This window comes from Micrasema longulum, unplaced genomic scaffold, assembly GCF_059751315.1.
Source record: "Micrasema longulum isolate JH-2025_06_02 unplaced genomic scaffold, ASM5975131v1 h1tg001434l, whole genome shotgun sequence".
NCBI lineage: Eukaryota > Metazoa > Arthropoda > Insecta > Trichoptera > Brachycentridae > Micrasema > Micrasema longulum.
In genome coordinates this window covers 136275-153472 of record NW_028278620.1, presented here as the reverse complement: position 1 = coordinate 153472, position 17198 = coordinate 136275, and the positions used below count along the sequence as shown (strand labels likewise).

Genomic DNA, 17198 nt, shown 5'->3' with positions numbered 1-17198 from the left:
TTCCAGTGCATGAAATATATTCACTTATTATTTAGTAATAATTTAAATCGTATTAGCAATAGATCCGATAGTGTACTGTCAGTTCTAGAATGCAGAACTAAGTTCGCACAGAGGCACTCCTTACATGTTGGTCCAAAATCCTTCAGTCTTTTTACTAAGGAATTAAAAAACATTAAATCACTGATACCGTTTAAAGTAGGTTTGAGGTCTTGGATTAGCATGGAAGGAGCAGATAGACACCTTTTTTTTAAAAACAAAATTAAAATAAAAAATAAAATGCATACCGCAAATAAATCCTGTTTTCGTAATATCAGCATATTATGTTAATTTTCTTGTTCTTTTCTTTTTCTTTTCTTTTTTTTTCATGTCATGTCATACCATATTTATGTGCTATAATTTTATTGATAATTGAAAAAGGAATGGCCCACGCTCAGACGCTGAAGTCTTTGTGGGCATTTTTCCCAATTTATGTTATAGCTTAATTTTAAGATGTATTTTTTAAAGTGTAATTTTGTAATTAAAATTCTCTGTAAAATAAATGTATGGAAAAATAAACAAGTTTAAAAAATATAAATACGTGTTATTTTGGCATGATTCCGAAATAATTAAAAATATGAGATCCTTTATTAATAAAAAAAAATAATTAATAATTGACTCATCTGTAAAGTTGCTAGATGTCACTTGGAAATTTTTCCTTTCCAGCGTCCATGTATATAACGACAACAAGTATCAAGGGAAAAACTTTTGTATTTAAAAGAAAAAGTCTCAGAAAAAAATTAAGTCGCTCTCATGTAAAGTTGAAGAAAACCACATATGTCTTTATTCTACTATCATGGTGATGTATCATTTTAATTATTTGCAATCAATGTGTGAATGCACTACAACAACTAAAGATTCTAATCGAAATCGAATTTATTTATTTATTATTCACTATTTGACAAACTCTGGCCTGAAACAGCCTATACGTCCTGTTTCATGCAAAAATCCTGCAATCTGAATATGTACGCAACTCGCTAGTTACATCGAAGTTGATTGCAAAAATTCAAATACCACTAGATTTAGTATAGAAAATACCTCTGAGCTCTCTTGAATTTCCCATATAAGGTTACATGAATTAGCATACGCGCTATATTTCAATCGCTCCAGGAAAATATTTAAATTATTCCAGGAAATGTCATACAAACATAGACCATAGATTATTCCTGCATCCTTAATTGACATGTGACGTAAATTTAAATCATTCCTGCCGCAGTTTTCTGACATTTCCTGATTCCCAGCGAAATAGCAATTATTTATACAATTTCTATTCATGGCTAAGAGACGCCTCGATAAGAAGTAGTTTTTTTTATTACTTCAAATATTTTTATAATTGATTACATCTTACTTAGTTAGGATAATTCTAGGAAATATGGCCATAGAAAAGAGATGACCAATCGAAATATTTTTCTTCCAGTCCGAATGCTGCCAAAAAAGCGTCGCAAAGAAAAAACTTGTAGCAAATTAACAAATAAAAAGCGAGTAATTTATTTAAAATAACTAAAAGTGGCGGTATTTCTAGGTGCCAGAGATCGTAATCAATCGAAACTCGCAGAGCTAAATTTTCTAGAATGTTACTTTTGTAACCAAAATATACACCAAGTCATTGGAACAATACGCACCATTCCACGGTAACTGCACATATGTGCATCTACTATCTTCCTATAATCAGCGAGCATCCTGTTAGCCACATGTTCGGCAGTAACTATGATACCTGTAATCTAAAAAAGCTACCCTACGGATGACTTACTTTATTTAATAACCATAATGTTGAAACGGTTCTTTATTTTTTTAGTTTTTTGTTTAATTTTCAGGGTGAACACTTGACAGATTACTTACTCTCAACGTTTATTTTTTGTTCATTTATTGATATAATTTTAAGTTGCTAGAATTTCAACCGTCCATTATTATAATATCAATCAAACACTAAACTTCATTTGTAGACACGGTAGATTTGACATACGTATGTGTGAGTTTTGCGAACGCGCTAGCTTTAACCAGTACACCAATGACTTTAATTTTTGACTGACCTGCAAATCTCGATTTCATTTCTTTCAAGCCTGGACATGAACATAAAAACCGAGCCGTGTAATCGAGGATAAAGTGACTACAATTTATATTTTTAATTTTTAATTAATGCATACGATTATGATTGGACAAAGCCGTAGTTCTTTCTTTTTTTCTGACAACGTTTTCCTTAACAAATTGTTTTTATAGTAACTATGACACAAAGTGACAAACATGCTAATGATTTTGTTTGCATAATCTCAACGGGAATCACATTCCTACATAGACGCTACTCTAATATGTACATTGGGTATACATTGTTACATGACATAACTGATTTAAGACTTATATTTTACATCAACATGAAATTTTTGTCAATTGAGTCGGCCATTATTATAACGGATTGAACGAATTTGTAGAAGTAGGTACAGTAAAACTCCGTTTGTCTAAATTCCAGTTATCCGGATCGCGAAATATTCAGATCGTTTTCAGAAAATTAAATATAAAGAAAAAACGTTTGACACTAGTCTATGACTTAATAAATCTCTCTTTTTTTTTAAAAATCAAGTTGAATTTTTGTAATCTTCAAATTGACATTTCCACACCGGATTTAGAAAGTAATTTTTGTAAAACTATGCTGGGTTTTAATACAAAAAATATTTATCCTTGTTACTCAAAAACGAATGTCCGCCAATGCAGCAATAAATCTGTATAAGAGAGAACACAAAGATAGAACTCATAATAAAGAAGACAGAGACGCTGTTCTGGGGTCAGTGTTTGAGTGAAATAAATTATTCTTCTTCATTCTACGTTATTCTTTTTCCGCACCTCATGGTGCATAGGGCACTGCATTGGTACACCAATCGCGGCGTATCTTGATCAATTTTTCTCATATGAAGGTAACATTATCAGTCTTTCGCTTCAGGAGTCAAGGTATTATGAAATATTCAAGCGTAAAATCACCGTATAAAATAAATATTTCACAAAACCATTTCGGAAATCAAACCCGAGACCTTTTGCGCTGACCACTACACCACGAGGCCGACAAGATACTTTATTCCTTAACAATATCCACCTTTATTCCTAAGAGCAAAGTTTAAAAATGTATTTCCATATATTTTTTGTTTATTATGTATTCTGATTTAAAAATTGTAATGTTATTTGTACTGTAAAACTTTTTTGGTTTACATTTGTTTTTGTGCTAAAAATGATCAATTTTAACTTTTTTTTTCTCTCTGGTTTAGAGTCATTTCAGTTGAATCACACTAGATCAGAAGAAATTGACATGTTGTATTTTTTTTAATTTATTTTATTTTGGCACTAAAACAGGCCAGGAGGCTCAATTACAGTGGTGAATTACATCACAGAACACCCAAGCTTTAGAAAAATCATATTTTAATGACACTTTAAACGCCATCTCCACATAATTAAAAAAAAGAAAGTATTCAATGTTAATGTCTGTTTTGTAGGTAAAGCTAGGGTTTCCAAGGACAGCGGTGCCCGTATTTTAACGGCCGTAGTGAACGGTGATGCAGTGGATAGCCGTCGTAACGTCGACTAGAGAGTGGTTTCCTAGGAAAACGGTGTTAAATGGTGTTGATAACACCGTTTTCCTAGAAGACCACACTCAAGTCACCGTTACGCCGGCTGTCCACTGCATCACCGTTCACTACGGCCGTTAAAATACGGGCACCGCTGTCCTAGGAAACCCTAGCTTAAGGTACTAATATGAAAAAAATACCATAAAACACCAAACTAATTTTTCCAATTCATGACTTTTTTGTTTTGTTTTTTCGTTCATTACGGGTTTGTAGTCAGATATAATATAATGTAACCTCATTATTGTGTTTAATTATTTACATCTGTTATATTATTATGCATGCAACTAACGCCTTCAAAACAAGTTTCGGCCAAACATGTTTTTGGAGTAGCTTCGTTACGGCACTAGGCGCCTAGCGGTCCGGGTGACTCGGTCAATATTTCACGGCATTATACATACTAGTGATGAGAATAATCGGTTGTTGAACATAATCGATTAACTCAAAACCAGGTATAAAAATACCCGATCGATAAAAACTACCAGTGCTTAAATAATCGTTACCGACATATAAATGAACATTTTATATTGAAAGTATCTAGAGCTGAAACCTTTATTGATCTCTCACTTCCCAAACATCAACAAATGAAAGAATTGAAGGAATATAGATGTTTAATTATAGGCAGTATAGTGAATGTTTTTTTTTTGATTGAAGATAAATATTTGCGTTCTTATGATTTACCCAAATATTTAATTTTGAGGGCCATTTTCAACGAGTTGTAAATAACTCACTATTAGAAAATGGGAATCAAGTTGGGGTAGAGTAGGATTCGAACCACGGACCTTTGTCCGTGAGTCCGAGACACTAGCCACAGAACCACAACCCGATTCAATGTTACATAGTGTGTAAAGTGAACACTCAAACCAATAACAGGTCATAAGCCCTGTAGATGCCTGGATTTATATATTCCCTTCGATAAAATGTTATTCATCTCTGTTGTAATATGTCAATATTAAAAATTTCCTAGGGAGTTGAATCTTGTCGTTATCTGAACACTGAACATATTATTGAATGAAATAATTGCTGCTTTTTTGTCAAAGTGTACAAAATGTGTTGTTGATGAAAAGGAACAACAATCATTTGATTTTGCGCATTTTCACTAACACCTATTTTTTTTAAATAACAAGACCACATTTATTAGACTCAAAAACATAATAAAGAGGCTTTACTAACAATGCATTTAGTCATAAAAACAAAGTCCAAGATAATTGCAATTAAACCTTTTTTATTCTTTCAACGCATTATTTTTCCCACAATTTCCTTTATTATTATTTTTTTAAAGCTTTGAAAGAGTAATTGTTATTCTAGGTGTAGCATACAATTTTAAATCAACATATATTGCACCCATTTTAAAAATATTTGAAATGTGTAAATACTGTTGACTTAATTCATTCTGACAGTACAGCTTTGATATAATATATCCCAAATATAAAGTATACTATTGGTAAAATTAATAAAAAGTTTTTCCCAACGCAGCAAACTTTCTTCGTCATCATCAAAATACTTTCGAAACGACCCAAATCTTTACCGGACACGGAGCAATGAAAAGTTACCTATATAAGTTTAAATTAAGGTATGATGACTATTGTCCATGCGATGATATTTCTTCACAGAGTATCGAACATCTGTTAGTTCAGTGCCCATTTTTCAGTTTACAACGCCATAATCTTACTGTCGTTAAAAGTAGTAATCACGCGCTATTGTTCTTGGACTTTGCAACAATGGTGATAGGACTCATAAAGGTAATAAACCAAAATCAGTGATCAAACATCCCATTTACATGATTTATTTATTTATTTGATTATTTATATATTTTATTAGGTAAACAAACAGCATGTACACAAATATTGCCAATTTCTTTGTATATTAGTGTAAGAAACTCATGTACACACCAAAAAAATTGTTTACACTTAATACAATAATTTAAATTATGTTCAATATAATAAATGTTGAAAAACGAAATGAAAAAATATAAAGTTAAATATCTGCTTCTCTCAAAATTTCTACAATTTTTTACCTAAATTGACATACATTGTCACAAAAAAATCAGCCTCGGTAAATCCAATGTTATATTGGTTGCATATTCTAGGTATTGTAGATTGTTTAAAATAGTTTGTTGACGCATTTTCTGTGAAAAACAGAAGATTTTGTCTCGTCGGTCTAGATGGCACACGGAATGGAAGTCTTTCAAGTAGGTTAGGAGAATTAATTTTATTATTTATTTATAATCAATAAAGAATATATAATATTTTCGAGCACCTTAGCCTTGTACATGACACATAAGGCTACTAAATACAAGGGTTCTAAATTTATATTAAAAATATATATATTCCGAACTTATTTAAATTTAAACTTTTTTATTTTAACTTTTTGCAGTCCAACTGGCACTAATATAGCTTGCGTATTTACTCCCTGAAAGCAAAAGGATTTGTCAAAACCGACATCGACAGACTGTGACTTCTCGTTCGCACACATAAAAATGGTGTCAGTAAATATAATACAATCTATGAAACAAGATAAAAAAAGAGACAACTATTTGTGCCACCTAAAATGACAACATCGTTTGGTCAGAGGAGTCACGTGTGCTTTGCTCTCAAAATTTACAACACTCTACGTCTTGATTTAAAATTTATTTCAAATAAACAGAAATTTAATTTATTTGTTATAAATGGCTTCTGGATTTGGGTCCTGAAAACTGCTTTGAGATTGTCACCCCACCAAAACAGTCGTCTATTTGAATATGGAATGCCTCGACACAGGTTATGCCCAGTGAGGTGTTTATATAGAAAAGGAAAAATATAATATTTTATATGAAATAAATAAATAAAATAAAAATAAATAAATCATATTCGAATAATAGAAATATTCGATTATCGTGACCAGTTACGCGCACCACTAAAATATGGTAATAAAGTATTTTACGGCTATTCGGTTCAATGCCTTGTGGCGACCTTGACCCGTTTTTGGGTCCTAGAATGCAAGGTGACGGACCCGGATGTCGAACCCATGTTTTTGGGTCACACCAACCTGTTAATTACAACGCCTGAGGAATTTACCACTAGGCTAAAAATATGTTTTTTTTAGTTTTCAGCAGTTGAAAGACCTTTTTGAAAAGAATATGGAAATCTGGACATTTACAGGGTTTATGCCTTGCCATTGATTGGCTTAAGTGAGCAGTACAATAATGTTGAAAAGCATTCAAGTTTATACGACTACAGGTGGCTTCAGCCAGACGACAGAATTTGATTCAGGATACGGCACTACCAGAGGTAAGGAGTACCGCTTTACCCACGTTAAACTACTGGGAGTTATCCTTAATTCTGACCTTTCTCTTAACGCTCAAATTAGTAGAACGATAAGTTCATGCTTCTACCAGCTGAGGCCGCCCGTCAATAAATTAATAAATGCGTTTGTAGTATCTAGAGTCGATTATTGTAATGGTATCTACGCAGGTCTACCAATGAATAAAATGACTGGCCTACAGTCTGTTTTAAATACTGTAGCGAGACTTATTTTCGGAATCTCTAAGTTCAGTCATATCACTCCACTACTTCAGGAATTACACTGGCTACGTTTTCCACAGAGGGTGGAATGCAAACTCTGTTGGCTTAATATCTGAGGAAATTATGCATTCCAGATGAACTAGCTGACAGGCGTCTTACGCTTAGATCAGCTACATCTACGGCGAGAGAAAAAGTTATTATACCTTTACGCAAACGGCGATCTAAATTCAGTGAACGCGCATTTGCGGTCGCACGCTCTTACCGGGGAAGAAGTGCGAGAGAGCGACAGAAAGACAATGCACCGCACTCCTTTTAAATTTAAAAATATTATGTTATACGTACTATTACGTAATGCGCATCACTATTTTTTTTTTGTAAAATTTTCTTTTTTTAATTGACATCTTTAAAAAAATACATTAGAATCGAAAGTAAAAATTAACCGGGTTGTCGTCTTGTGGAAGTGGTGTGGACTTACTGATTTAAGATTCAAATTCTACTCTACCACAACTTGATTCCTATTTTTTAGCACAAATTATTTTCGGCGTTTTTTTTGCACCACGGTAAGTCTACAGCTCAATCACAATAGCCGTAATTATCGACGCGATTAAAAAATATGTCGTGATAAACATCTGTGATGGAGCACTAGGAGGCCCATTTACAGTGGTGAATAACACAATTAATTTTTGCGTTTTCATCGGGAATTTCGATTTGCCCAGAACCTTCTGCGTGTGAGTCAAGTGTCTTTACCACTACACATATAACAAGAAATAAGGTCGCTACTAAGAACTCAAATGTTTATATTTCCATTTGAAAAAATAGGCGCGGAAGCCGCGCAAAACAGAGAAAGACATGAAACAATAAAGTCCAACAAAATCCTGGGGAGCAATTATGAATCTTCTCTACGAATGAATATTTTCTAACCAATCTCCTAGAGAGTGGTTAATTTGGGAATATTTATTTTTTTCATGCGGCTAATTTTTTGCTTCATTTATGGCCAGACTGATGATTAAACGTCAAAAAATATAATCACGTGAAATCAAACATTATGATTTTAATTTAAAACATTGTCGAGACCTTAAGCACTACCTAAAACACTAAATAAGGTTGAATTGATCAAACCGCATTAGTTTTATTTCCGTTTTTTAAGCAGATTTATACACCATTTGACGTTTAATCATGAGTGTGACCATTATATGAAGCAAAATGTCATCGCATTAAAAAAATATAAAAACATCAAATTAATCACTCTCTAGGGGGGTAGGGATGATCCAGAATACCACCCCTGAGAGTGAACATGTCAAATTATGATTTTCAACTACAGAAACGGTGAATCTTGCTCGTAAATAAGAATGTATTCATTTTAAATGTTTTTCCTAAATACAAAGTATTGAAAAACGACCAAAAAACTGTGATTTCTGTGTCCTGGAATGAAAAATACAGCTCTGTGTGTGAAATAAAACAAAAATCACAGACGAGTGTGTTCCACTCGATGGCTACTACAGGTAAAAAACCGAAATAGGAAATTTATTGAAGAAAAGTTCGCATCGTAGTTTAGTGGTTGGCGCACACGCTTTACATGTTGGAGAACCTGGGTTCGATTTCTGGGAGGGTCAGAATAAAATATTGGCACCTGAAGCATAAGACTGATCACCTTATTTACTGAAACAAATTATCAATATTGAACTCATTCAGCGCCGCATACACCGTCAGGTGCGAGTAAGGGTTTGATGATAACGATGTGGAAATTTCCTAGATTTTCAGGCCGCCCAGGGCCCCGACAACAATGGGAAGTTAACAGAGTTATCTTCGACTGTCTATAAAGAAAAATCGATATTTGTGTACGAAAATCAGTAAATTTGTATTAAAATTTAAAGTATCTTCATCGGTAACCTATAATTGAACACGTTTAAAAGAAAAAAAATGTATGCATATTCTATGTGTAAACCTTTTGAATAAAAATAATCGATATTTTTTTTTATACAATTCATTAGTTGGTACTAATTGGAATTTGGATCTGTAGTCTGGTCACCACATTACATAACTCGCATTAATTTAATTTAATCTGTGCAAAAAAAATTCTTCGTAACCTCACATTTAAATGTAACCTGGGCAGAACCCTTCAGTCTTATGATCAGCGCCTAGAACATTTTGGTCTAGATAAGTTGGAATTTAGGAGACAGATTTTAGACTTGATATATCTTTATAAAATAATTAATTGTTTTGTTGATTCTACATTTTGTTTAGAGAATGCACCCCCAAATGTCCCCAGTCGGCGATTGAGATCGTACACAACATTTTATCTTCCAACCTTCAATAAGAATATGGCGCACTTTAATGCATTATCACGTATGTTAAGATTGTATAATAATGTAGAAAATAATGCTGATATTGATATCTTTAACGATACATGAAATAAATATAGGAAAACTTTAATGCAATTTATAAAATCAATTAGTCACTTATGTTGGTCAGGTTAAAAAAAAGTAAAACTTTATTGTTATAGTTTTTATAAAAATCATAGAATTCAATAAAGCTAGCCAATTTAAAAAAAAAAAAAAAAACTTTTTTTCTTTATTTGTGCATGCTGTGTTCACATTTAATTGACGAAGAATATCTAAGATAACAATTTGTGATTATTATACCAATGTCATATATATAAATTTGGATAATTTATATAGCGCCGTTTTAGTGAAAATCACCTCAAGGGCGCTGTGCAATAAATAAATACCCTACCACGTCTTGCAGCTACAGAGCGCATGGACGGTTGGAATTCTTGTTCCTCGTCTCCAATAATGATATACGGGAGCTAGATTACAGCACGTCTTGCAGCCACAGAGCGCATGGACAATAAGAAATCTAGCCCTATTTACATTTTTTATTTTTTGTTTGACAATAAAGTTTAGAGATTTAAAAAAAATATAAAACAAACAAATTTATAAAAATAGAAGTTAGATAACAACAAGTCTTGCAGAGCGCATAGACGGTTGAAATTCTAGACCTCATTAACTAAATTTGTATATTTGATAGTTGATAACATTTACCTATTGAAGCTAGATTACTAATCGTCTGGCAGCTACAAAGTGCATGGACGAGTGAAATTTTGGTAACTTAAAATTATCAATAAATTTACAAAAACAAACGTTGAGCATAATAGTAACCATTTGTGTATGTATTGTTTATTGTTTGTGAACCACAATAAATAAAATAAAATTTTCTGCTTTTCATACCGAAAACTTAGTTTTACTTTGTAGATAAAATTGAAGATAAATGTTAACTCCCCATTGTAATCGGGGCCCAGGGTACGTATTCTGATGAGAAGTTAAAATTTATCTTCAATTTCATCTACAAAGTAAAAGTTTTCTGTATAAAAAATACAATACATTTACAATTTTTTTTTCTTAACATGTTCAATTACCGGTTACCGACGAAGATATTTTGAATTTCCATACAAATATACACACTTTCGTACATAATCGATAAGAGTTTTTACCTTCTCAGTATATACCGATGAAGATAGCCGTTCATAATCGCGGCCCAGATGAACAATCATATCTCTGATGATAAACGCTGTAATGCAATCCATAACGTCGGGAAAGAATGCAAACATATAAAGAAAAGCTCGTTGAGTATAAAATTTATTACAATAGAACTCCAATTATCCGAATCAATTGGGACCGGACCCCATTAGGATACTAAACAAATTTGGATAATAGGATTTTTTTAGAAAAAAATGTCTATTTTAATTAATTTCTGTTGAAAATGGGTGAAAAACTATTTTTAAATAAAACGATCTTTTAATTTATTAAATGAAAAGGCAGCACTTTTACATGTTAAGCGTAGTTACAAGTGCTGTACATTATGTATTAATTAAGATAGTACAAAAGAGACGAAAAACATTTTAGAGAAGATAATATAGAAGTGTAGGCATCTACAGGGCTTATGACTTGCTATGGCTGGTTTAAGTGCCACTTCACACACTAGAACATTAATCCCATATTTGAACATCTATATTCTTCAAGACGTTTCCTGGTTATGTTGGTGAATGCTTCAAAAGAGGAATCTAAGGGATCAGCTCTTTAGCTTCACAAACATCAACAGATGAAAAAAATTGAAGGAATATAGATGTTCAAATATGGGCAGAATGGTAAATGTTACAGTGTGTAAACTGGCTACTTAAACCAGCCATGACAGGTCATAAGCCCTGTAGATGTCTAGACTTTTATAATACCTTCTCTTAAGTGTTCTTCATCTCTGTTGTAATATGTTAATGCAAACAGCTGCCCAGGAACTTCAATCCAGTCCTTGTCTACAGGAATTGGGAAAAACGTATTATATATAAAAAAAGTATTGTTCGACATTGATGTCATCTTCTTCCTCGACGCGTTCTCTTTCACACTTTCAATAAGTTATGACTGCGATTCGGATAATCAGCGATTCAGATAGTCGGAGTTTGGATAATAGGTAATTGGAGTTCTTCTGTATTCATAATAAACTTTAAATAATTTAATATGTCAGGCCCTCAGCATTTATATAAATATGAACTGCCGACGTGCCCGCCATAGATCACCTTTTTTAGAATCTATCACATGAACGTAGTTATGAAGAAGCAGTCAGTCCACAATTTTGAAAAAATTAAATATTAGTGTTTTTGGGCGTAGTAAGGTCAATTCTAAAAAAACAAACCATCACGCCGTTTCCCCGTAGGGATAGGCAGAGATGATAGAACGCCATTTCACTCTGTCTCTACATTCAAACATCTTCTCATGCATGCACGCCGATTATTCCTACTTTTTATATGTCTATCTTCAAGTATTTGATGGACTTGATTGTGCCATGTCTTTCTTGGTCTTCCTTGTTTTTTGCATACATTTGCATCGTAGATACTTTTAGCCGTTCTTTCACTGTCCATTCGCTCTCATGTCCAAACCAACGCAGCACCTCTTTCTTGATTCTGTCGATAATGCATGTCTCAGCCTTACACAGTTCACAGATCTCGCCATTTGTGCATCAGGAAAAATACATGTCAAAGAAAATCTACTTTTGGGTCAGCATTTGATTCAGGCTAAGGAAAACTTGTCGAAATCCGGCGCTCCTCAAACACTAGATTTGGAGATCGTGCTTTTGCCGTTGCCTGCCCCTCTGCCTGGAGCCAATTGCCTTCAAACTTACGAAACATCGACAGTCCCAGTCAGTTCAGATCCCAACTAAAATCTCACTTCTTTAGATTATCATACCCTCAATTTTAAATCTGAAAATATAATGTCTTTTAAGTTTAGTTAGAATGTAAGTTTAGGTATACAATTGTAAAGTGCCCTTGAGGTGATTTTTCACAAAAATGGCGCTCTTTAAATCAGACAAATATTATTAATATTATTATAGTTTAACCACACATTCGCCCGAGGACAGCATTTAACCTACTTTTATTGAACAATATAACTTTGGACGTTGACATTTTTCACGTCTCTGAGGGAGTTTGTCGTTACAAGATTCTCTTACCATTTTAACATATTATTCTCTAGATATTATGTATACTTATGTGTTATTTTTATATATGCCTAATTTAACCTTATTATTTAATTTTTTTCTAAATGTATGAATTAAGATATTCTATTTTGTAATGTACATATAAACTAATAAATAAAATTGAAATTGAAAATTGAAAATTGAAATTCATCATTATTTTTCCAATTCCATACTTCGATCCCAAACATTAGAGTTGGCACTAGAACTCCATTTTGAACTGTTCGTTTTGTCCCCTGCAACAAACATTTGTTTGCTAAAGTAGATTTTACTGAACCGTTCACCCTGTTCCCGGCACTCACCCTCTTTTCAATATCTTTCTAAGTCTTTTCATTGCTAGTAAACATACTTCCCAGATACACAAATTCTTCTACCTGATTCAGAATATCTCCGTTCACACTGATCTCACATTTAGTTGTATGTTATGCTAAAAACAGCAAAGCCGCTTTCATAAAAAAACCGTAATAATCACCTTTTGAAAATAGTGTTGATTACTAAAACGGCATTTCTCAATTTGCAGAAAACACCCACAGTACTAAAAAAATCTTACGGTACAGATGCTGATGGGAAGATTAATGCCTCCAGAAATCTAGTTCTCTTAAATAAATTAAACTGTTTGAATGCATAAGAATTTTAATTTTAAAAATTCCCTAAAATAAAAATACCTGTGATAAAAAGAAAAACAGAATGTCACGTCACACATTCTGAGTTTGAATGAGGTATCATTCAATATTAGATCTGGCTGTTTTCTGCAAAATTCATATTCGAGGGTACTATTTGCAAACCTGGCAAAATCCATACTTCTTTATTTTGAGAAAATCACAAAAAACTGATAACAATACCTAACATCAACTTTTTTTTAAATTTAAACTTTTATTACAATCAGTTAATATTTTAAACGTAAGCAGTGATGGCATGAGCATGATTATGTCAAAAAATAGTTGAGGAATAATACATTTAATTTTATACATTCCAACTTTACAATATTCAAGTACAGGTTGCCTTGTTTGCAACAAACCCGATAATTTAAAAGTCAAGTTCTTAAGCTCGGGTTTCCTAGGACAGCGGTGCCCGTATTTTAACGGCCGTAGTGAACATTGCTGCGGTTGACAGCCGTCGTAACGGTGACTAGGGAGTGATTTCCTATAAAAATGGTGTTGATAACACCATTAAAAAATAAAACCACTCTCTAGTCACCACTACGACGGCTGTCCACCGCATCACCGTTCACTACGGCCGTTAAGATACAGGCACCGCTGTCCTAGGAAACCCTAGCTTTACAAATAAAGCCATATTTTTAACGGACAATGTTATAATTATTTTTAAAAATTGTATTCTGAATGAGTTTCAATTGATATTTCACTTTTTTTAGATTTTCGATTTTGTCGGGTTTGCAAGTAGTTTTAGGTTGTGCAAGACGTAAAAAAAAAAATCACAACAATTCATTTTACTCATAATTAAATTATTGTTTAAGTCATTATAACAATTTTGTAACGCGATTCTTTACAATTAAGTACCCTAATATAAATATAAATTAAAATGTTTAATACATAATGACACAAAATACTTCAGAGTTTTTACTAGGGCTGGCTGTTTTCTGCAAAATTCACATCTTAGGTTCTGTTGTCAGCGAGACTTTAAAAATCATTAATACTGGTCAAATAAATAATTTAATTATTTTTTGAAGTATAAAAAAACGAATGTACCCATTATTTATCATTTGGCAAAGTGAAAAACATTTTGATTTGATTTTTCTCTCTTTTCACAAAAGTCCTGTCATCTCAGTTCCACTTTTTTATGGCAGGCTGCTTTCTGAATAACTACGTTCACATGTACTCGTGTATTTCCAATCCCAACAGAAAATTTCTAATAAGGTAGGATTTTTAAATCGAACAAGAAAAAATCTTGGACTAAATACAAGTTATTTAATTTTAAAGGCAATTGTTTTGCCGCGTTTTAATTATTATTTTAGTATTCTCTTTCCGAGCACTGAAAATCAATGCAATGTCATGCAAAAAGCTCAGAATAGCGGAATGAAGACAATATTGAGATGTGGAAGATATGCAAAAATTCTACATATGTTGACGGTACTCAAACATAATTTCGGTAAAGCCTAGTCATATCAAATACAGTAGTGTTAAAATTTACATTAAAAAATAAATTATTGCACGAATTCATGTTGAGTGATTTTCAGAGTAGCAACGAAATTCATCGCTATCCTACAAAGGGAGGTAAAAGTTTCAGACTCCCCAAACCGTGAATCCCAGCAACTCAAAACAATCTGTATCATAAAGAACTTCATGTGTTTAAAGAGTTGCCAAAAGAGATTAGAAATGCTTTGTGTATAACAACGTTTCGGGGAATGGCGATGATTTTCGTTAAAAACATACATTTAGGTAAATAGAGCGCATAGTGTCTTGATTTTATAACAATGATTAATTTTTGAAGTTATTTTGGTACATGTATTGTTTCATCAATATTTTGAGTTTGTCCAAATTTTTGTAGACAAGGACTGGATTCAACTCCTTAGGAAGCTATTAATATTAACATATTACAACAGAGATGAAGAACATTTTAGAGAAGGTAATATAGAAGGCTAGGCAATATTACCTTCTCTAAAATGTTCTTTATCTCTGTTGTAATACGTTAATATTAACAGCTTCCTAGAAAGTTTAATCCAGTTCTTGTCTACAGAAATTTAGGCAAACTCAAAATATTGTTGATAAATCCACCTGGTCCATGAAGAAGTATAAAAATTGAAAAATAAAAATTTCAAGCGTTGCCTAGTATGTAGGTGATATAATTCAATCAGATGAATCTCACACGCATAAATAAAGGTTTCAGCTCTTTTAGTTCAAAACATCAACAGATGGAAGAATCGAAGGAATATAAATGTTCAAATATGGACAGAATGGTGAATGTTACACAGTGTGTAAAGTAGCCACTTAAACCAGCCAATGACAGGTCATAAGCACTATAGATGCCTAGATATAACCAAAATGCATTATAGAGTTGGTAAGGGTTTGAGGGCTTATTATAAATCGGGTTTAATCTAATTATTTACTCGCAATATATAATAATTCTTAGACTTTTCTGTTTGAATATTTTTTGTTTATTTTAATGTTTAATTACTTGTGTGTATTTATTATCTTATTGCTACGCAACGAAAAAAAACTACCTATATGCATTTTGTACGTTCTTTGAATAATGTCAAAGGCAATTTATACAGCAGTATATAAGCATATACAAAATTAATAAATAAAGAGCTATAGAAGTAATGAATTTTAAAAATAATGCAATTCACGTATAATAAATTGAAATGTAAAACACTATTCTAAAAATTTGTCTTTTTTTAAATTTTTTTTTTTTATACAGGTGATATTTCAATTTTAGAAATTTTATGCAAATATTAATTTGATTTAACAAAACTGTCATTGGTATTTTTTATTTGGTATACAGTCTTTATTCAATAAAATACACATAAAAAGAAAAAAAAAATATTAATCATATTTTGTCTCGATAAACTATTAAATAATATTTTTTTATCGGGTGCTCACACATCAGTTTTAATTAAGAATCAAATGAAAAGGTAAAGACATAATGTTATTTTGTTTTTGATGCTTTGAAAGAAAAAACATATTAGTAAGAAGAAAGAGAAGAAGAAAATGAACAAAACTAGATTAAATGGTTTTAAATATTTTTATAAAGTAGGAAAATAGAGAAAAATAAAATAGTTAAAATAAAAAAATAGCCATTTACTTTAATGAAGTTTAAACATAAGAGAAAAAATATATTCATGCGTAAATAATGGATTCTCAGAAATGTAAACAAAAAAAAAAAAAATAATAATAATTTTAAACGTACTCTATTAGAAATCAAACACTGATTCGAGTCTACTGAACCCTTTTTTTTTATTTTTACAAATAAAAAAAATATAAAAACAAAAATTGACTTTCGCCTTGTTAGTGCATTTTCAAACGAATGTTCATAAAATATGGAGTTCTACAAAATAAATACCTAATCAATCAATCATTAAAAATAATGATGTAATTATTTGTTTGTAATATTAAATAAATAAATACTTACAATCAATATTCTTAAATCCATATTTTAGTAGATTTTTCACTTTTTATAGTTCAATCAAAATGCTTTTTTTAAACAACACATGTCATGTAAGGGCAGACAAACAAAAGCACTTTTTTTTAAAATGATTTATTTTATAAACCAAAATTCAAAAACAGTTTCAGAGCGAGCTGTGAAAAGTTTACTATCCCGTAAGAAGTTCTGAGCATTACTGACGGTCAAGATCGAGGCTGGTTACGAGAAACGAATACACCTGTTCCTTATAGAGAAAACGGCTTGCAAATCAAACGAACGTGTAAAAAAACCACCATCAAGTGCGTTAAAAGATTAAAAAACCAACAAAGAAAACAGCGCTTTTTACAGTTGCCATCTTTCTGAACAAATTTCGTGGAACTGTTAAATAAAATCCTGACGGATTCATCGAAATCATTTTAAAATACAGTAATATGTT

General features: G+C 31.9%; 1 protein-coding gene across 1 annotated transcript in view; it reads right to left on the bottom strand.

Moving 5' to 3' along the window:
- spz6 (Spaetzle domain-containing protein 6) overlaps window positions 1–16960 on the bottom strand; it is a 43500-nt gene extending 26540 nt beyond the window's left edge. The window contains exon 1 of the mRNA XM_088235768.1: window positions 16751–16960. Coding sequence (XP_088091894.1) covers window positions 16751–16771 — 21 coding nt within the window. The 5' untranslated portion in view covers window positions 16772–16960. The remainder of the gene's footprint in view (window positions 1–16750) is intronic.
- Between the last annotated feature and the right edge of the window lie 238 nt (window positions 16961–17198).